This window comes from Heterodontus francisci, chromosome 16 (assembly GCF_036365525.1).
Source record: "Heterodontus francisci isolate sHetFra1 chromosome 16, sHetFra1.hap1, whole genome shotgun sequence".
Classification (NCBI taxonomy): Eukaryota; Metazoa; Chordata; class Chondrichthyes; order Heterodontiformes; family Heterodontidae; genus Heterodontus; species Heterodontus francisci.
Window position 1 is genome coordinate 81,248,145 of NC_090386.1, and position 22,574 is coordinate 81,270,718.

General features: G+C 42.5%; 1 protein-coding gene across 1 annotated transcript; it reads left to right on the forward strand.

Moving 5' to 3' along the window:
• The first annotated feature begins 67 nt into the window (after window positions 1–67).
• On the forward strand, window positions 68–22,574 carry LOC137378232 (proteasome subunit alpha type-7). Its single transcript, XM_068048455.1, has 7 exons — window positions 68–247; window positions 7,125–7,251; window positions 19,526–19,650; window positions 20,271–20,393; window positions 20,859–20,978; window positions 21,339–21,401; window positions 22,362–22,574. The coding sequence occupies exons 1-7, from the start codon at window positions 146–148 to the stop codon at window positions 22,449–22,451; spliced, it is 750 nt and encodes a 249-aa protein (XP_067904556.1). The 5' UTR covers window positions 68–145; the 3' UTR covers window positions 22,452–22,574.

The following is a 22,574-nucleotide window of genomic DNA, read 5'->3' on the forward strand; positions in this document are numbered from 1 at the left end:
CTCCCCCCCCCCCCCTGCAGCAGTGGTAGGCGCCGAGGCGGAAGGGGCGGGCGAGATGATTCGGCGTTTCGGGGGGGGGGGCGGTTGTGGAGCCGGATGCTTGGCGTTGCTTTCACTTTGCACCTGGGTTAGCGGAAAACAAACCATGAGCGCTAGCTACGACCGAGCCATCACTGTCTTCTCCCCGGACGGGCACCTCTTCCAGGTGGAGTACGCGCAGGAGGCGGTGAAGAAGGGTTCGGCGGCGGTGAGTATTGCTCCGAGGCCTCGGGGAGGGAGAGAGACCCGGAGCTGCCTCCGGCCCCACATCCATCGGTGAAAGCCGCGGCCTTGTAGCCTGGCTTCAGAGGGGAGCAAGTGTGACCTGATGCTCCCGAATCCCAGGCCGGACCCTGACCAGACTCCTGGGCTCTTTTTGGGCCCTTTTTAATTTTATTTCCTGCAGTAGAAACATTTTTTTAAATAAAATCAACCAGGAAGGAGTTGATTCTTAACTTAAAATTGCAGAGTCACTGGGACTTCTGTGCACGATGTTAGAGCAATGTTAGTGGATTTATAGGAGCCAGACAGATTCATTGCAATTCCCATTCAAACCCTCCTGTAAGTTTTATAGTTGCTTAAGTTACTTATTAGCAGTGACTTATAGCCAAACAAGTGAGTCCCCACAATGATGAAATAAGGTAGGTCCAACTCTCTGCAATGTCCAGGCTCCTCTAGTGTCCACTATCCCGAACTGCATCTGCTGTAATTTGTTTACAACCATTCCTTTTGGTCTTGTTTCCAGTTAGTGAGTTTTCTTCTTTAACGAAAAGGGTTGCAAAGTTTAGCCTCGTTAGTTATGGTCTCTTTTGAGATTGTTTGAAAAGTAAAAATTGGATGTGTTTAAGCTACAAACTGGCTCCTGCCAATTGAAGCAGGGTTATGCTTTAGTGCTATCTGATGGGAATTTATATATTCCGCACTGTTTATTAATGAGCTCCGAACAATCAATGAAATGTTATTCCTAGGCAGGCAACATTAGCTAGAGGATTATGGAATGATCTCTTCAAGTATTTTATAAAAACTGCTGTTCGGCCATGAATGCTGGTATCTTATATTAGATATACTCAACTTGAATAATTGCAAAATGAAAAAAAGAATGATTATTTGAATTTTGTCTTTAGATTTTTTTTGCAGGTATACATATTGGAGGAAGAGAGTAAATGCTTTATGAATATACTAGCTAGTTGTATCACTTAGCCACTAGTTCAGCAGACTTAAAGAATCCCAGTAGATCAGAAACATAGAACATAGAACATAGAAAAATACAGCACAGAACAGGCCCTTCGGCCCACGATGTTGTGCCGATCCTTTGTCCTCTGTCAAGGACAATTTAATCTATACCCCATCATTCTCCTTTATCCATATACCTATCTAAAAGCCGTTTGAAAGTCCCTAAAGTTTCTGACTCAACAACTTCCCCAGGCAAGGCATTCCATGCCCCGACCACTCTCTGGGTAAAGAACCTTCCCCTGACATCCCCCTTATATCTCCCACCCTTCACCTTAAATTTATGACCCCTTGTAACGCTTTGCTCCACCCGGGGAAAAAGTTTCTGACTGTCTACCCTATCTATTCCCCTGATCATCTTATAAACCTCTATCATGTCACCCCTCATCCTTCTCCGTTCTAATGAGAAGAGGCCTAGAATGTTCAGCCTTTCCTCGTAAGACTTATTCTCCATTCCAGGCAACATCCTGGTAAATCTCCTCTGCACCCTCTCCAAGGCTTCCACATCCTTCCTAAAATGAGGCGACCAGAACTGCACACAGTACTCCAAATGAGGCCTTACCAAGGTCCTGTACAGCTGCATCATCACCTCACGGCTCTTAAATTCAATCCCTCTGCTAATGAACGCTAACACCCCATATGCCTTCTTCACAGCCCTATCCACTTGAGTTGCAACTTTCAACGATCTATGCACATAGACCCCAAGGTCTCTCTGCTCCTCCACATGCCCAAGAACCCTACCGTTAACCCAGTATTTTGCATTCGTGTTTGTCCTTCCAAAATGGACGACCTCACACTTTTCAGGGTTAAACTCCATCTGCCACTTTTCAGCCCAGCACTGCAACCTATCCAAGTCCCTTTGCAGACGACAATAGCCCTCCTCGGTATCCACAACTCCACCAACCTTTGTATCATCTGCAAATTTACTGACCCACCCTTCGACTTCCTCATCCAAGTCGTTAATAAAAATCACAAACAGGAGAGGACCCAGAACTGATCCCTGCGGCACGCCACTGGTAACTGGGCTCCAGGCTGAGTATTTACCATCTAAGACCACTCTCTGCCTTCTATCAGTTAGCCAATTCTTAATCCAACTGGCCACATTCCCCACTATCCCATGCCTCCTGACTTTCTCCATAAGTCTACCATGGGGGACCTTATCAAATGCCTTACTAAAATCCATGTACACCACATCCACTGGTTTACCCTCATCCACTTGCTTGGTCACCTGCTCAAAGAATTCAATCAGGCTTGTGAGGCAAGACCTACCCCTCACAAAACCGTGCTGACTGTCCCGAATCAAGCAGTGTCTTTCCAGATGCTCAGAAATCCTATCCCTCAGCACCTTTTCCATCAACTTGCCTACCACCGAAGTAAGACTAACTGGCCTGTAATTCCCAGGGTTGTTCCTATTCCCTTTCTTGAACAGGGGCACAACATTTGCCACCCTCCAATCACCTGGTACCACCCCCGTCAGCAGAGAAGATGAAAAGATCATTGCCAGCGGCTCTGCAATTTCATCCCTTGCTTCCCATAACATCCTTGGATATACCCCGTCAGGCCCGGGAGACTTGTCTATCTTCAAGTTATTCAAAAACCCCAACACATCTTCCCTCCTAACGAGCACTTCCTCGAGCTTACCAGTCTGCTTCCCACCGTCCTCTTCAGTAATACACCCCTTCTCATTCGTAAATACCGAAGAGAAGTACTCATTCAAAACCTCACTTATCTCTTCCGGCTCAACACACAGTCTCCCGCTATTGTCCTTGACCGGACCTATGGTCCCCCTAGTCATCCTCATATTTCTGACATACGCGTAAAAGGCCTTGGGGTTTTCTTTTATCCTACCCGCCAAGCATTTTTCATGCCCTCTCTTAGCTCTCCTAATCCCTTTCTTCAGATCCTTCCTGGCCAACTTGTATCCCTCCAGAGCTATGCCTGAGCCCTTTTTCCTCAACTTTATATACGCATCCTTCTTCTTCCTAACAAGACTCTCAACCTCTCTTGTCAACCACGGTTCCCTCACATGACCATCCCTTCCCTGTCTGACAGGGACATGCTTATCAATGGCCCCTACTATCTGCTCCTTGAAAAAGTTCCACATTTCGACCGTGCCCTTCCCTGCCAGCATATGCTCCCAACTTATGCTCCTCAGTTCCTGCCTGACAGCATCATATCTACCCTTCCCCCAATTGTAAACCTTGCCCTGTTGCACATACCTATCCCTCTCCATTACCACAGTGAATGCTACAGAATTGTGATCACTATCTCCAAAGTGCTCGCCCACCAACAGCTCTATCACTTGCCCTGGTTCATTACCTAGTACCAAATCCAATATTGCCTCCCCTCTGGTCGGGCAGTCTACATACTGAGTCAGAAAAGCTTCCTGGACATACTGCACAAACACTACCCCATCCAAACTATTCGATCTAAAGAGTTGCCAATCAATATTTGGGAAGTTGAAATCCCCCATAATTACTACCCTGTGACTTCTGCTCCTTTCCAAAATCTGTTTCCCAATCTGCTCTTCCACCTCCCTGCTGCTATTGGGGGGCCTATAGAAAACTCCCATCAAGGTGACTGCTCCTTTCCTGTTCCTGACCTCAACCCACAGTGCCTCAGTCGGCAGATCCTCCTCGAAAATTCTTTCAGCAGTTGTTACACTATTTCTAACTAACAATGCCACCCCCCCACCTCTTTTACCACCATTCCTAATCTTATGAAAACATCTATAACCAGGTACCTCCAAAAACCATTCCTCCCCCTCACCTATCCACGTTTCAGTGATGGCCACAACATCGTAGTCCCAAGTGCCCATCCACGCCTTCAATTCACTCACCTTATTCCTGATGCTTCTTGCGTTGAAGTATACGCACTTTAACCCTTCTCCGTGCCCATCTGTCCTCTGTGACAGTGCTACCTTCCCCAATACCTCACTACACTCTTTGTCTTTCTGAGTGGACCCACTGGTCCCTGGATTACAAGTCCGGTTCCCATCCCCCTCCCAAACTAGTTTAAACCCTCCCGAACAGTACTAGCAAACCTCCCTCCCAGGATATTGGTGCCCCTCTGGTTCAGATGCAGCCCGTCCTGTTTGAACAGGTCCCATCTTCCCCAGAATGCAGTCCAATTATCCAAGAACTGGAAGCCCTCCCTCCTACACCATTCCTGCAGCCACGTGTTCAGCTGTGCTCTCTCCCTATTCCTAGCCTCACTATCACGTGGCGCCGGCAACAAACCAGAGATAACAACTCTGTCCGTCCGAGCTTTCAGCTTCCAGCCTAACTCCCTAAACTCACTTCTAACATCTGTGCCACCCTTCCTTCCTACGTCGTTGGTGCCAATGTGCACCACGACCTCTGGCTGCTCCCCCTCCCCTTTAAGGATCCTGAAGACGCGATCACAAACATCACGGACCCTGGCACCAGGGAGGCAACAAACCATCCGTGCGTCTCGCCCACGCCCACAGAACCGCCTGTCCGTACTCCTCACCATCGAGTCCCCGATGACTAGTGCTCTCCCATTCTCCCTCCTTCCCTTCTGAGCCACAGTGCAGGACCCCGTGCCAGAGGCCCGGTCACTGCAGCCTGCCCCCGATAGGCCGTCCCCCCCAACAGTATCTAAAACTGTATACTTGTTGTTGAGGGGAACGACCACAGGAGATCCCTGCACTGACCTCTTCCCACCTCTAACTGTTACCCAGCTGCCTTTGATTTGTGGAGTAACGACCTCCGTGTAGCTTCTATCTATCAACCCCTCAGCTTCCCGAATGATCCTCAGTTCATCCAGCTCCAGCTCCAATTCCCTAACACGGTCTGATAGGAGCTGGAGACGGATGCACTTCCAGCAGGTGAAGTCGGCAGGGCCACCGGAGGTTTCCCTCACCTCGAACATTCTGCAGGAGGAGCAAGACACTACACTGGCTGCCATTTCTTTTATTCAATTACCCCTTAGTTAAGTACAACTATAGATATTAACAAAAACAGTAAATAGCTTACCTGTTCAGTCCTTTTTGGCTAGAGGAGGAGGGTAAAAAGGGTCTTATTATTAGGTTAGAGGAGGAGGATGGGCGGGAGACACTACATGTGTAGTGGCTCGGGTTTACTCAGCTCCGCACCTTTAAGGAAAATACCTACCCAGGAGACCTCGCTGCCGACCAGCTTCCGGTTCCTCCGGCGCCAAAAGAAACTCAAAGACAAGGAAAACAGTAAGTAAAACAGTAAGTACTTACTTTTAAAACACAGCTCCTGATGCCTTCACTCACCCACCGAAGAGTCGCTACCTTCTCCTGCTGCTCCGCCGGGAAATGAGGCCGAGTCCACGGAGCTCCGCACCTTTAAGGAAAATACCTACCCAGGAGACCTCGCTGCCGACCAGCTTCCGGTTCCTCCGGCGCCAAAGAAACTCAAAGACAAGGAAAACAGTAAGTAAAACAGTAAGTACTTACTTTTAAAACACAGCTCCTGATGCCTTCACTCACCCACCGAAGAGTCGCTACCTTCTCCTGCTGCTCCGCCGGGAAATGAGGCCGAGTCCACGGAGCTCCGCACCTTTAAGGAAAATACCTACCCAGGAGACCTCGCTGCCGACCAGCTTCCGGTTCCTCCGGCGCCAAAAGAAACTCAAAGACAAGGAAAACAGTAAGTAAAACAGTAAGTACTTACTTTTAAAACACAGCTCCTGATGCCTTCACTCACCCACCGAAGAGTCGCTACCTTCTCCTGCTGCTCCGCCGGGAAATGAGGCCGAGTCCACGGAGCTCCGCACCTTTAAGGAAAATACCTACCCAGGAGACCTCGCTGCCGACCAGCTTCCGGTTCCTCCGGCGCCAAAGAAACTCAAAGACAAGGAAAACAGTAAGTAAAACAGTAAGTACTTACTTTTAAAACACAGCTCCTGATGCCTTCACTCACCCACCGAAGAGTCGCTACCTTCTCCTGCTGCTCCGCCGGGAAATGAGGCCGAGTCCACGGAGCTCCGCACCTTTAAGGAAAATACCTACCCAGGAGACCTCGCTGCCGACCAGCTTCCGGTTCCTCCGGCGCCAAAAGAAACTCAAAGACAAGGAAAACAGTAAGTAAAACAGTAAGTACTTACTTTTAAAACACAGCTCCTGATGCCTTCACTCACCCACCGAAGAGTCGCTACCTTCTCCTGCTGCTCCGCCGGGAAAGGCATTATCTTTTCTTAAGAACTGACAAAACAGAAAATTGATTAGTTGAAGAGAAGCTTGCACAGTAATTAGCCTGGGACAGGTTCAGAATTAAGTATCAGAAATGTTATTTGCCACATCACCAAATCTTGCCATATTTGATTACACTGGGGTCACATGATGAGTACCACTGTATAATCACCAGGTCTCCATCAAATTATATCTATAATTTCAATAATGCATAGTTAATCACAGTTTACCAGAAAGAACATTTTAGACTAATAGCAGCAAAATGAATTCCTAAACATCTATTTTTTTCTCCTTTTTTTGTATCTGAATATTCTAGAAATGCAAATTAAATGTGATTTTGTTGTCAACTATAATTGAGTCGAGTTTCTCAGAGGTATTTTAATACAACTCTAGCATCAGTGCAAAATGCTTTCCACTTTGCTAAAATTATATTGTAAACCCAGAATCTGCCTTGACTCCTCTCAGGAAAGCAGCAGTGTGAATCGAGAGAGAAATGGTATAAAGATTTACTTTTTAACTCCTGATAAGTGCTTATATGTTTGTGCAAAGCTCCCGTCTGTGAATGCAGCATTGATAACTAAATTTCACCTTGCACACATTACATTCGTGCATTGGTAGTACTGTACAATGATGTAATGTTTTGAGACTAACCCTTTAATATTTCATGTGACAGGTTGGTGTTCGAGGAAAGGGAATTGTTGTCCTTGCAGTGGAAAAGAAGTCTGTAGCCAAATTACAGGATGAAAGAACTGTAAGGAAGATCTGTATACTGGATGACAATGTTTGCATGGCTTTTGCAGGTGAATATTACTTCCTCCAGTGTCCCATTTGAGTCACTGGAATCTGGTTAAATATTTCTTTGCAATTGTTTTTAAAAATCAAGATTAACAATATTTTGTTCCACGATCAGTCATTACTCAGTAGTAAATTAAGCTTTTTGCAGTCAGGGAAACTGGCCTCAGTGCCACACAGCTGGCGAGGAACAACTTAGTACGCTAGGACATGTTAAGGCTCCAAATACACATCAGAGTAGACCAGTATGGACATATATTTGAGAGAGTGCCTTGGAGTTTTCACTGTGGTGCAACACTGGCAGAAGTGAGCTGGCAGGTTGTTATGGTTCACGTCAATGTGTTTGAATGCTGAGTCTGATTCCTGATTTAAGTTTATCTGCACATGTGCAGTTGGTGGAAGTTACTGTCCAATTTACGCTTTAATAACGGTGAGCACTGTGAGCCTTGTCATTGCTCTTAACCTGAAGTCAAGGCCCCATTTGGTAAGTTTATTTGACATGGATTTCTTAACCTTAGCACCCACCAGTTTCTCAAACATAGGAACAGTAGTAGACCTTTTGCCCCTTGAGCCAGTTCCACCATTCAGTGGGATCATGGTTGATCTGTGACCTAACTCTACATACCTGCCTTTGCCCTATATCCCTATCTTTGGTTAGCAAAAATTGATCATAACTTAAAATTAATAATTGATCAAGCATCAATTGCTGTTTGTGGAAGAGAGTTCCAAACTTCTACCATCCTTCGTGTGAAAAAGTGTTTCTTAATTTCACTCCTGAAAGATCTGGCTCTAAATTTTAGACTTTGCCTCTAGTCTTAAATTCCCCAACCAGCAGAAATAGGGTAGATAGAGCGAAACTATCTGTTCCCCTTAAAATCTTGAAAACTTTATTCAAATTGCCCTTAACTGTCTAAATTCTGGGGAATACAACCTCAGTTTATGTAATCTCTCCTTGTAATTCAACCCTTAGAGTCCAGGTATCATTCTGGTAAACCTACAATGCACTCCTTCCAAGGCCAATCTGTCCTTCCTAAGATGGTGCTGAGAACTGCTCACAGTGCTCCAGTTGTAGTCTAACCAGGGCTTTGTATAGCTGCAGCATAACTTCTGCCCCCTTGTATTCTAGTCCTCTAAATATCAAGGCCAGCATTCCATTAGCCTTGCTGATTATTTTCTGTGCCTCTTCATGACATTTTAATGATCTCTGTACCTGGATCCCCAAGTCTCCTTTAGAAGACCACTGTTTCTAGCATTTCACCATTTTAAAAAGTATTCTGTTCTACCCTTTTTAGGTCCAAAGAGGATGACCTCACATTTGCCACCGTTTTGCCCATTCACTTAATCTATTAATATCTATCATTTTATGTTTCCATCTACATGCTTACAATGTTACTTTTCTTTGTATCATTGGCAAACTTAGATATGTAGCTTTCTATTCCATCATCTAAGTCATTAATAAATATAAAAACAAAATACTGCGGATGCTGGAAATTTGAAATAAAAACAAGAAATGTTGGAAATACCCAGCAGGTCTGGCAGCATCTGTGGAGAGAGAAGCAGAGTCAATGTTTCAGGTTAGTGACCCTTCATCGGAACAGTTCTGAAGAAGGGTCGTTGACCTGAAACGTTGGCTCTGCTTCTCTCTCCACAGATGGTGCCAGACCTGCTGGGTATTTCCAGCATTTCTTGTTTTTATTTCATTAATAAATATGGTGAATAATTGAGGCCCCAACACAGATCCTTGCAGAACACCACTAGTCACATCTTGCAATTAGCATACCTGCCCATTTCCTTACTTTGTCTACTGCCACTCAGCCAATTTCCTAACCAGGCCAATAATTTGTCTTCAATTCCATGAGCTTCTACTTTAGCTAGTTGCCTGTCATGTGGGACCTTATCAAATGCTTCCCGGAAGTCTATATCAATAACATCAATAGATATTTCCCTTGTCCACTACTTTAGTTACCTTTTCAAAAATTTCAAACAGATTTGTCAGGTGTGACCCTCCCTTTACAAATCTTATTGATCAGCTAAAAATTGAACGAGTTCAGTCACTCTATCCTTAATTACAGACTCTAGTAATATCCTGACAACAGATGTTAGGCTAACTTGTCTATAATTCCTTGGTTTCCCCCCCTCGAATGTGAATGTGAAGTACAGCGATCAGGGAACAGGGTGCTTCGTAAACCAATTAGAATTTGGTGCAAATGGGAAGGAGGTGCAGAGGGGGAAGGAGGTGCTGCTTTTATTTTTGTTTTACCTCCAGTAGCTGGAGAGGTGTTTTTTCTTTTGTCTGCAAGCTAGGAGACTGTAACTTGCTATTACTTTGCTAAATGAGTAATTAGTTAACTAATGACATAAATAAATAAGGTTAGACGGACATGACAAGGCAGGTGGTGTGCCGTGGCTGCACCATGTGGGTGTTTGTGGGAAACATTGCAATCCCAGACAGCCATATCTGGGTAAAGTATCTGCATCTTGAGGAACATCGGCTCAGAGTTGTTGAGTTGGACTCCGAGCTGCAGACATTGCATCAGGGAGGGGCAAGAGTTACCTGGGAATTTTGTTGCAGGGGGCAGTCACGTCCCTTAGGTTAAATGGAACTTTAGTGTTGGTTAATGGTCAGGGACGGGAGGGTGTGACTTTGAGTCAGGCAGGTATGGGGATCCAGGATGTTGTGATGGAGGAGCCTTGGCCTTTGACTTTGACCAACAGGTTGAGGTACATGCTACCTGTATGGATGAGAACAAGGTCTGCAGGGTGGATGGGCAAACTGACCAGAGCACCATGGTGTAGGGACATACAAGTTGGGGGGCAGCGAAAAGGAATGTTGTAGTAATAGGGGATAGTATCATCAGGGGAATAGATATTGTTCTCTGCAGCCACAACCAAGTGTTCCAAAGGTTGTGTTGCCTGCCCAGAGTCAGTATTAAAGACTTCTCACAGCTGGAGATGAACTTGGAATGGCAGGGGAGAATCCAGTTGTTTTGATCCACATAGGAACCAACAAGAACTAGGAATGATGTTCTGCTGAGCAAGTCTGAGGAGTTAGGGTCCAAATTAAAACGCAAAACCTTAAAGGTGGTAATCTCTAAATCGTTACCTGATCCACATGCCAATTGGCATGGAGTCACGCAGATTAGAGAATTAAATGCATGGCTCAATGAGTGGTTTGGGAAGAAGTGGTTTGATTTAAGGGGCATTGGGGTACTAGGGAAAGAGGGAACTGTTCCGTTGGGATGGGCACCACTTAAACTGGGCTGGGATCAGTGTTCTGGTGATCATATAACTAGGGCTGAGAATTGGGCTTTAAACTAAAAGAGGCGAAGCGAGATTTAGAAATCTAAGAAGAAAGGTTGAGGCTATAGAGCAGTGTAGTGATTTGAGTAAAGACGAGCAGATTTGGACAGGAAGGAATAGATTTTAACAGTAATAGTGCATCAGCAAATAAAGTCCATGCAAAGAATATTGTCAAAAAAATTAAAGACTCAATCTGTGCAAAGTGGCACAAATACAGATAAGTGGTTGAGATCTGATCACCATTACAGAGACATGGTTATGGAGTGACCAGGGTTGGGAAATAAATGTTCCAGGGTGCACAACATTTCAAAGAGATAGAATAGAAAAGGAGGAAGAGTGGCCCTGATAGTAAAGGATGACATCAAGACAGTAGTGGGACAGGATCTTGGCTCAGAAGATCAGAAAGTCGAATCCATATGGGTGGGGATTTGGGATAACAAGGGTCAGAAAACGCTGGTGGGAGTAGTTTCTAGGTCCCCTAACAGTAGTTGTAGTGTTGAACAGAGTATTAAGCAAGAAATAATTGGAGCTTATAACAAAGGCAATGTAATAATCGGGGGGGCCTTTAATCTCATAGACTGGGCCATCAAATTGGCAAAGGTGGTCTGGAAGATTGGTTTGTAGAATGCTATCGCAACAGTTTCCTGGAACAAACTAGGGATAAAGCTATTTTAGACTAGTATTGTGCAATGAGACAGGTTTAATTAGTAATCTCATAGTGAAAGATCCTCTGGGGGAAGAAAGTGATCACAGTAGAATTGAATTCCATATTAAGTTTGAAAGTGATAGACTGTATAAATGCAGCGATTAGACAAACATGTAGCAAAAGCAGTCATTTTAAATTCCATATAGATTGGGATAAGCAGACATACTCCAGTCCCGAACAAGAATCTTAAACTTAAACAAAGCCAATTATATAGGTATGAGGGGGCAGCTGGCTAAGGTTGATTGGGTATAAGGACTAAAAGGTATGGTAATAAGTAAGCACTGGGATAAATTTAAAGAAACAATTCAAAATGTTCAACAAAAATACATTCTATTAAAAGAACAAGCTCAGCAAGAAAGATCCATCCGTGGCTTACTAGGGAAGTTAAGGATAGAATTACATTAAAAGAAGAAGCTTATAATATTGCAAAGAATAGTAGTAAGTTTGGGGATTGGGAGTGTTTTAAAAACCAGCAAAGGGTGACCAAAAAGTTGATGAGGGATAAGAATAGAACAGAAGAGTAAACTAGACAGGAATATAAAAACAGATGTAAGAGTTTTTACAAGTGTATAAAAAGGAGAGTAGCTAAAGTAAGCATTGGTCCCTTGAAGTAGAGAGGGGAGAAATTACCATGGGGAATGAGGAAATGGCAGAGATATTGAACAAATATTTTGTGTCTGTCTTCACAGTAGAAGACTCATTACATACCAAAAATAGAGTAATCAAGGGGCTAATAAGAGTGAGGAACTTAAGGTAATTAATAACAGCAGAGAAACTTGAGGGACTAATCTGACAAATCCCTGGACCTGGTGACCAATATCCTAGGGTTCTAAAAAGTATCTGCAAAGATAGTGAATGTACTGCTTACAGTTTTCCAAAATTCCCTATATTCTAGAATGGTCCCAGTTAGCAAATGTTACACCACTATTCAAGAAAGAAGAGAGAGAAGACTGGGAACTGCAGGCCAGTTAGCCTGACATCATTCCATGGGGAAACTGCTGGAATCTATTATTAAGGAAGTCTTAATGCACTTAGAAAATCATAGTATGATCAGACAAAGTCAACATGGTTTTATGAAAGGGAAATCATGTTTGACAAATTTGTTAGCTTTTTGAGAATGTAACTAGGGTAGACAGAGGGGAACTAGTTGATGTAGCATACTTGGATTTCCAAAAGGCAAGGTGTCACAAAAAAGGTTAATATGCAAGATAAAGGTACATGGAAGATTGTTAATGGACAGGGAGTAGAGATTAGCAGGGCATTTTCAAGTTGGCAGGCTATAATTAGTGGAGTGCCGCAAAGATTAGTGTTGGACCTCAGCTATTTACAATCTATATTAATGACTTGGATGAAGAGACCAAGTTTGCTGCTGGTACAAAGTTAGATGGAAATGTAAGCTGTGAGGAGGATACAAAGAGGCTGCAAAGAGATGCAGAGAAGTTAAGTGAGTGGGCATCAAGGTGGCAGATATAGTATAATGTGGGGAAGTGTGAGATTATTCACTTTGATAGTAAGAATAGAAAAAGAGAATTATTTTAAAAGGTGTGAAACTTCTAAATGTTGATGTTCAGAGAGATTTAGGTGTACTCACACAAGGAACACAAAGTTAGCATACAGATATAGTAGGTAATTAGGAAGACAAACTAAGATATGTGTCCAGTTTACTGTATCATTTCATTGAAGTCCGTCTTGCCTAACTCTAGAATTTTAGCTGTTTCACGTTTCTCCCTTTCAAACATCTATGTTGAACTCTATCGTATGATTGCCATTAAATAGAGGTACATGCACTGTTAGGCTGTTAACTAAATCTGGCTCATTACTAAATCTAATAAAGTTTGCTCCCTTGTTGGTTCTAGGACAAATTGTTGCAGAAAACTAACCCACACACAAGAAATTCACTACCTTTCTGACGTGCTTGTCTGCTTATCCCAATCTATATGGAATTTAAAATGACTGCTTTTGCTACATGCTTGTCTAATCGCTGCATTTATACAGTCTGTCACTTCACAGATTCCATTTAAGAGCCTATACACCACTCCCAAGACAGTCTTAAATCCTTTATTTCTTAATTCTACCCATAAAGTTTCTACTGTCGGCTTACTTTTTGTTATATCCTCCCTTGTCATTGACGTGATTTCATCCTTGAACACTCAAACTGTTCCTCTCCCTTTGCCATTTTTCATTTCTTTCCTGTAGACCTTGTAACTTGGTATATTTAGTTCTCAGTTCTGTCCACCTTGCAGCCATGTCTCAGTATTGGCTACCATGTCATAACCTCCAAGTTGAATTTATGCCTTCAATTCATTCAACTTGCTTCTTATACCCCATGCATTTGTATGAAGAACACTTATTTGGGCCATGCACCCTAACTTGTCCTTCTGATCTAATGGTTTAATCACAAACATTTCTTATTTCTCTCTCCTCGCTTAATTACTTTGCATCTTTTTGTTTTCCCTTTACCTGTCTTACCTAAAGCACAATTCTGGCTGTTGCTCTACTCTCTTTCCTTTCAGTTTTTTCCAAAGTGTGTTACCTTTTCCATCTGAGCCCTCCTTGCCACCTCCTACCCCACCCTACCATTCACTAGTTTAAAGTCTTTGAGTGAGAGTCCAGACGGCTGTGTTGTCTGCCCAGTGCCAGGGTTCGGAACATCTGCTCAGAGCTGGAGAGGAAGTTACAGTGGGAAGGGGAGGATCCAGTCGTCGTGGTCCATGTAGGTACCAACGACATTGGCAGGATGAGGAAAGAGGTTCTGCATAGTCAGTATGAGGAACCAGGTGTCAAATCAAGCAGAACCTCAAAGGGGTAATCTCTGGATTATTACCTGAGCCATGTGCAAATTGGCATAGGGCAAATAGGATTAGAGAAATTAACGTGTAGCTCAAAGACTGGTGTGGTAGAAGTGGGTTCAAGTTTGTGGGGCACTGGCACCAGAACTGGGGAAAGTGGTGGTTGTACCATTGGGATGGTCTACACCTGAACCGTGCTGGGGCTGGTGTTCTAGCGAGCCACATAACTAGGGAAGTAGAGCAGGTTTTAAACTGACTAGTGGAGGCAAGGGATCAAATTTGGGAAGGTATGGTAAATCAAGGAGTGGAGACAAGGCAAGAGAGAAAGGTATTAATATGGGAAATGATAGACTGTGACAGAAAGGAACAGAGCGTACAAATCTAAGAGTAAATCAACAGCTAAGGCTAGAGATTACAAAAATAATAAAAGGACAAAGCTAAAGCTCTGTATCCGAATGCATTTAGCATTCGAAACAAAACAGATGAACTGAGAGCGCAAATTGAAATAAATAAGTACGATCTGATAGCCATTACAGAGACATGACTGCAGGACAACATAGATTGGGACCTGAATATTGAAGGGTACATGGCAATTAGGAAGACAGGAAGCTAGGAAAAGATGGAGGGGTAGCTCTGTTAATTAATGATGGTATTAGCTCAATAGAGAGGGATGACCTAAGTTCAGGAGACCAGGATGTAGAAGCAGGTTTGGGTAGAGATGAGAAGTCATAAAGGCAAGAAGTCATTTATGGGAGTGGTGTACAGGCCACCTAACATTAACCACACAGTAGGACGGGGTATAAAGGAAGAAATAATGGCAGCTTGTCAGAAAGGTACAGCGATAATTATGGCGGATATTAACCTACATATAGACTGGGAAAATCGGATGGGCAGAGGTGGCCTAGATGAGGAGTACATAGAATGTTTTCGGGATAATTTCTTAGAACAATATGTTCTGGAACCAACCAGAGAGCAGACTATACTATTGTGCAACGAGATAGGATTAATTAATGACATCATAGTTAAGGCGCCCCTAGGTAGCAGCGATCATAATATGATTGAATTTTACATTCAGTTTGAGGGAGAGAAGAGTGGGTCCAACACTAGTATTTTAAACTTAAATAAGGGCAATTATGAGGGCATGAAAGCAGAGCTAGCTAAAGTGAGCTGGCAAATCAGGTTAAGGGATAGGTCAATAGAGATGCAGTGGCAGACATTTAAGGGGATATTTCAGAATACACAGAATAGATATATTACAAGGAGAGAAAAATTCCAAGGTTGGGACCTACCATCTGTGATTAACTGAAACAGTTAAAGATAGTATCAAACTTAAAGAAAAAGCCTATAATTGCACAAAGATGGGAGGCAGGTCAGAAGATTGGACAGAATATAAAAAAAGCAAAGAATGACAAAGTTTGATGAGGAAGGTAAAATTAGAGTACGAGAGAAAGCTAGCTAGAAATATAAAGACAGATAGTAAGAGTTTCTATAGATATTTAAAAAGAAAAGAGTTAATAAAGTTACCATTGGCCCTATAGAAAGTGAGTCTGGCGAATTAATAATGGATAATGAGATGGCAAATGAACAAATATTTTGCATCGGTCTTCACTATTGAGGATACAAGTAACATCCCAGTATTAGCTGTAAGTCAGGAAATGGAAGGGAGGGAGAAAATCAAGAAAATAAAAATCACCAGGGAAGTGATATTGAACAAATGGTTGGAGCTGCGGGCTGACAAGTCCCCAGGTCCTTATGGACTTCATCCTTGGGTGTTAAAAGAAGTGGCTAGTGAGATAGTTGATGCGTTAGTTTTTATTTTCCAAAATTCCCTAGATTCGGGGAAGGTTCCGTTAGATTGGAAAATAGCAAATGTAACTCCTTTATTCAAAAGGGAGGGAAACAGAAAGCAGGAAACTACAGGCCAGTTAGCTTAACATCTGTCTTAGGGGAAAATGTTAGAAGCTATTATTAAAGATGTTATAGCAGGGCATTTAGCTAAATTCAAGGTAATCCGGCAGAGTCAACATGGTTTTGTGAAAGGGAAATCATGTTTAACCAATTTATTGGAGTTCTTTGAGGGAGCTACATGTGGTGTGGATAAAGGGGAACCGGTGGATATATTGTACGTAGATTTCCAGAAGGCATTTGATAAGGTGCCACATCAAAGGTTATTACGGAAAATAAAAGCTCCTGGTGTAGGGGTAACCTATTGGCATGGATAGAAGATTGGCTAGCTACCAGGAAGCAGAGCAGGCATAAATGGGTCATTTTCTGGTTGGCAAGATGTAGCGTGTAACAAGATCTGTGCTGGGGCCTCAACATTTCATAATTTATAGATGAAGGGACCGAAGATATGGTTGCTAAATTTGCTGATGACACAAAGATAGGTAGGAAAGTAACTTGTGAAGAGGACATAAGGGGACTACAAAGGGATATTGATAGGTTAAGTGAGTGGCCAAAGACCTGGCAAATGGAGTATAATGTAGGCAAGTGTGAAATTGTTCACTTCAGCAGGAAGAATAAAAAATAAGCATATTATCTAAATGGTGAGAGATTGCAGAGCTCTGCGATGCAAAGGGATCTGGGTGTCCTAGTGCATGAATTGCAAAAGGTTAGTATGCAGGTACAGCACATAATTAGGAAAGCTAATAGAATGTTATTGTTTATCGCAAGGGGAATTGAATACAAAAGTAGGGAGGTTATGCTTTAACTATACAGGGCATTGGTGAGATCACATCTGGAGTACTGTGTACAGTACTGGTCTCCTTATTTAAGGAAGGATGTAAATGTGTTGGAGGCAGTATGGAAAAGGTTTACTCGACTAATACCTGGAATGGGTGGGCTGTCTTACGAGAAAAGATTGGACAGGCTAGGCTTGTATCTGCTGGAATTTAGAAAAGTAAGAGGCGACTTGATTGAAACATACAAGATCCTCAGGGGTCTTGACAGGGTGATGTGGAAAGGATGTTTCCCTTTGTGGGAGAATCTAGAACTAGGGGTCACTGTTTAAAAATAAGGGGTTGTCCATTTAAAACAGATGAGGAGAAATTTTTTCTCTGAGGGTCGTGAGTCTTTGGAATTCTCTTCCTCAAAAGACAGTGGAAGCAGAGTCTTTGAATATTTTTAAGTCAGAGGTAGATAGATTCTTGATAAGCAATTCTTGAGTGGAAGGTTATCAGGGGTAGGTGGAAATGTGGAGTAATCAGTTCAGCCATGAACTTATTGAATGGCGGAGCAGGCTCGAAGGGTTGAGTGGCCTACTCCTGCTCCTAATTCATATGTTCGTACGACTGCACCATTTATTCTCTCTGCTAGGACCCTGGTCCCAGCCCAGTTCAAGTGGACTCTGTACCAAGGGTACAGTTCCTTCCTGTCTCAGCCAGTGTCCCATGAAATGGAACCCCTCTTTCCTACACAGCTCCTTCAGCCATGTGTTCACCTCCCTAATCATCTTATCCTTGTGCCAATTTTCACCGAGGCTCAGAGATTATAACCCTTAAGGTTATGGTTCCTGGTAGACTCTGAACAGGACCTTTTGTCTACTCTTCCCTATGTTGTTGGTCCCAACATGGAGCAAAGTGACTAGATCGTCCCCCACCCTCTCCAACATCCTTTCAAGCCGATTTGAGTCATTATGGCACAGAAAGAGGCCATTGAGTCCATACCGGAAAAATGTTTGGTTCCAGGGATGACTTTTAATAGATCGCAACAAGATAGCTGTTCTGCTAAATACGAAACCCTGAGTTAGAATTAGGTCATCTACAACTAATTTAGCACCAAGTTCCCCGCAAACAGGCTGTGCATTAACAGGAGAGAGGCGGCACCAATCTGGTCGCACTTCAGCCCTGAGTCAAGCGACACTATGCACTGACTGGAATCGGCCATCCCCGGCAAACCAGTGATCCACTGCGCTAAAGTATCATTATGTTTGGGAGGTATTCTGACTTAGAGGCGTTCAGTCATAATCCCACATCTGATCACTTTGCACCATTGGCTGCTCACCAAATGTCTGAACCTGCAGTTCCTCTCGTACTGAGCAGGTTTACTATTGCAACAACACAATCATCGATAGGGTAAAATTAACCTGTCTCATGATCTAAACCCAACTCATGTTCTCTATTAGTGGGTGAACAATCCAACACGTGGTAAATTCTGATTCACAATGATTGGAAGAGCCGACAATGAAGGATCAAAAAGCAATGTCGCTATGAACCCTTGGCCGCCACAAGCCAGTTATCCCTGTGGTAACTTTTTTGACACCTGCTTAAAACCCAAAAAGTCAGATGGATCATGAAGTCCCACTTTTACAGTCTGTAATCATACTGAAAATCAAGCAAGCTTTTGGTCTTCTGCTTCATGGGAGGTTTCTGTCCTCCTTGAGCTTGCCTTAGGACACCTGTGTACAGTGTGATGGGTGTACCACCCCAGTCGAACTCCACACCTGCCACCGTCCCCAGGACGGGTTGCACTCGGCCAGAAGTGAGAGCCACTCGGGGTTTGCATCCCCACCTCACCATGTGGGACACTCAATCTTGCTTAAAAGGATGATATCCCCCTAATTATTGAATCCCCTACAACTACTACATTACGCTTTCCCTCTTCCTCCTCTTGGACAACCTCCTGCTCCAAAGTGCCAAGGTCAGCATTCTGGCTACCCTTCTGATGGACTTTATCTTTATCCTCACAGGTAACAAGTTCATTGTACCTGTTGGATGGGATTGGTTTCTGTGGATCCTTATTCTCTGTCTTACCCGGGTTCCCCCTTACTCTCTACACCATCAGTCACTCCAACCTCATTCTGAACCCGCATCCCTCTACCCAGTGTGACCAAGGGCTGGACCAAAGTGTCCAGATACTCCTCCCCCTCCCTATGTGTCAGAGTGTCTCCAATTCACACTCCAGCTCAACGACTTTGAGCCAGAGAGATTAGAGATGGAGACACTACTGCAGATGTTTTTGCTCTGATAGTCTCACTCCACAAACCCCTACATACTGCAGTCCAGACATGCAACTTGCTCTGCCATATCTTAGTCTAGATTATTTATATTGACTTTTCAGTTTATTTTAAGTTTTCTGTTACTACACACTAACTTGCACTTCAGCATCAAAATGCTGGACAGCAATTTTAAATACTTATTACCTGAAGCTGATATGAACCACTACAAATAATGGAAGATGGTTATTGGAAGATCCAAGTCTAAAAAAAGAGATCTGTGGCTTGTCTATGATGCAGTACTTCACAGTAGCTCTTGAAAATAAAAACCCTGGAAGAAAAAAAAAGGATTGATTCATGGGGGAGTCCCATAACAATAGGGATTGACCATGATCTAAAATTGAATGAGTTAAAAAGGATCCTTTGTCAAAACTGCAAGAACAGGCTGGAGACTATTGTAGTTGGAGGACATCAACTATTTTCTCATTGCTCGGACAGCACTAAGAAAAAGTGGTAGATAACTGTTTATCTCAATATATTCTTTATCATGATAGGCCTTACAGCTGATGCCAGGATAGTAATAAATCGGGCCCGTGTAGAATGTCAGAGCCATCGACTCACGGTGGAGGACCCAGTCACAGTTGAATACATCACACGCTACATCGCCAGCTTGAAACAGGTAAATTTGAGGGGGTTTTTTTGTTCTAATTATATCCCTTATATAATATAATGCACAGCTGCTTAAAAAGCTGCTGTTCACGTGGACCAAAAAATCTTGTCATGTGTAACCAAGTAGAGATCTGATGATTCAACTTATTCTGCTTTGTCATAATGGACAAAACTACAGCATTTACAGTAACTTAAATGCAGTAAACCAATGCACTGCCCACATACATCAGTCTAATTTTGTTTTAATGGATAATTTTCACCTTGACATCAAGTCTAAGAGTTGGCTGTGTTGTTTCCTTGGTCGCATAGTACGACAGTTCAAATGGAATCTAATCAAACTGTACAAGGTGCGAAAGTTATAGGTTTTTTGTTCAACTATCTACTTGATACCATAATTATTGTCCCAGGAATTTTAAACTCCAATTTCAGAGTTTGAAAGTGTAGTATTGGAACTCTACATTATAGTTCCCATACAAAACTTCATAAAGACAAGTGTAATCTGTTCAAGCTGCTTTGCTCTATTATATTGCTTAATTACTGTTGCTAGACAAATCATTTTTAGCACAAACCATGCTTTGAATTATCAGGAATAGAATATATAGATGACTACTTTTTCTATCTTGTTTACAGCGTTACACTCAAAGTAATGGGCGTAGACCATTTGGTATTTCTGCACTGATCATGGGTTTTGACTTTGATGGAACTCCAAGACTGTACCAAACTGACCCATCAGGCACCTACCACGAATGGAAGGTAAGTAGTTTGCCAGGTTTACTGGCACCACTTGAATTTTTGACAGAAAGTTGGCTCCGTTTTATTTTGTATGCATTGTTTTTGGCACAATACCCTTGCAGTGAAGCTAGAAGTCTTGCTTATGCTAACATTACTGTATTTCCTAGCGTACCAGATGAAAGGCATTGTTGCTAGGGGCCTTTCAGACACTGGAGAAGAATTCATTGCCATCGGTATGGGCTGAATTCAGATGTGAGATGAAAGATTTGAGTGCTAACCCATTGCCCCATCCAGGCCACCAAAAGACATAACCGTTTAATACCTAGGAGAAGATAGAAAGTTGTAAGATGTAAATATATTAGCTTTTAATTGATTTAGTTTAAGTTCTAAAGTTTAAATGTTACAATAGTTTTAAAACCAAGTATCATCCTGTTGAATGAAAACTATACAAATTGCACACTTTTGCACCCTTTCTTTTGAATCTAGGCCAATGCCATAGGAAGAAGTGCAAAGACTGTCAGGGAATTCTTGGAGAAAAACTACACTGAAGAAGCCACTGCTACAGACAGTGGTACCATAAAGCTCGCCATCAAGGCTTTGCTGGAGGTGAATTATTTCGGTAGAAATATAATGGGTTTCACTTGGAACATAGCAATGCAAGTAGCATATAAGTGGCAATGATACTAATATCCCCCTGTAAAATATGTATGTAATCAACCAGTTCAGGAATTCTTTTTATTGCCACTTTTGTCTTCCTATCAATATGGGACTTCTCTCTTCCCCCCCCCCCCCCCACCCCTAGACAAATCCGACCTTTTTTCATTTTGGTTTCCAGTGTTTTTTTTTAAAGTTAATGTTTTTATTGCATTATGTATTCAGACTGTAGTTCTTGATCTAGATTTTTTAAGCCTGAATTTTAAAACCAGCTCGGGGAAAACACTTACTTGCTTTAAATTGTTTTGTTAGGTTGTACAGTCGGGTGGAAAACACATTGAACTAGCAGTGATGAAGCATGAACAACTCTTAAGGGTAACATCTCTGTCTGTCTGTGTTTGACTGTCCCGTCCCTCCCGATTAAGTGTTAAATCTGTCTCTCCGTTCCTATTTTTCTAACTTTGTTACATTAATACATGATTAAGCAAACTCTTCCCCTCCACTTTCAGTTCAGTAACAAAATTCTATACAATTTAAAAATTCTGATACAGCCACTATAAATAAAAGCTCCTCTGTCGTCCCAGTAAACACCTTAAACAAGTAATTTTAAATTTAAATCCATAAGTGACAGGGTCAATATAAATACAACATTGAGATTTTCAGATTTTGCATAGTTCATTTTTTGGTTACTTATGTTCCCTAGTCCTCAAAAGGCCACATTTGAACAACCTAAACAACTCAAGTCCTATGATTTTTTTTTTTCTCTCTCCTTTTAGTCTCCTACATGTACCAATTCCCATTAGCATTAGCACCAATTGCGACCATGGTTCTGGATCAACAATGTTAACTGTGTGTGCAGCCCAGAGTACATGTATATAGAACATAGAACAGGACAGTACAGGCCCTTCGGCCCACGATGTTGTGTATATCTTCGGCACGAGCCCCTAGTCATGCTTGTATGCAGTAGAAACTTCCAGAAAGTCTCTTCCTGTCTTCTTGGGCAGCCCCAGTACTCCGCTCCAGCTCATACATACTGGTAGACATCTGTGTGCCCTGGCTTGTGTTTTTAAAAAAACACAATCAGGAGAGAGAGGCAGACAAACAAATAATTGGAAGTAAAAATAATTTTTGAACAACTTAACAAGACTTCAACTAGTCGTTTATATTTGATAACTCAACTAATTTCAAAATAACACCAAAGAAATAAAACCAAGGTAACACCCTTTCATAATTCCTTGCAATACCTGTAAATGTGAACTATAAGATTTAGGCTGACGGAGTTCTAATATTAATAGCTGAAAAAGCTAAAATCTAAGTTTATCTTTGTTCTTGTAGATCTTAAATCCTGAGGAAATTGAAAATTATGTCTCAGAAATTGAAAAAGAAAAGGAAGAAGCTGAAAAGAAGAAGGCACCGAAAACCTAAAGCACCATTAATTATACATAAAATATGGTTGTGTTCTTGTTTATCATTGATAAAAGCTGAGGATTCCACATTTTACTAATTCCTAATCTACTGGAATAAATTGAAGAATTTTACATTGTGAAA

What these genes read in the sequence shown, in the direction of transcription:
- LOC137378232 (XM_068048455.1), top strand. Translation starts at nt 146, where the DNA reads ATGAGCGCTAGCTACGACCGAGCCATCACTGTCTTCTCCCCGGACGGG. An exon ending in CCATCAAGGCTTTGCTGGAG is followed by an intron (nt 20,979 to 21,338) that starts GTGAATTATTTC and finishes TTGTTTTGTTAG; the next exon opens with GTTGTACAGTCGGGTGGAAA. An exon ending in AGCATGAACAACTCTTAAGG is followed by an intron (nt 21,402 to 22,361) that starts GTAACATCTCTG and finishes TTGTTCTTGTAG; the next exon opens with ATCTTAAATCCTGAGGAAAT.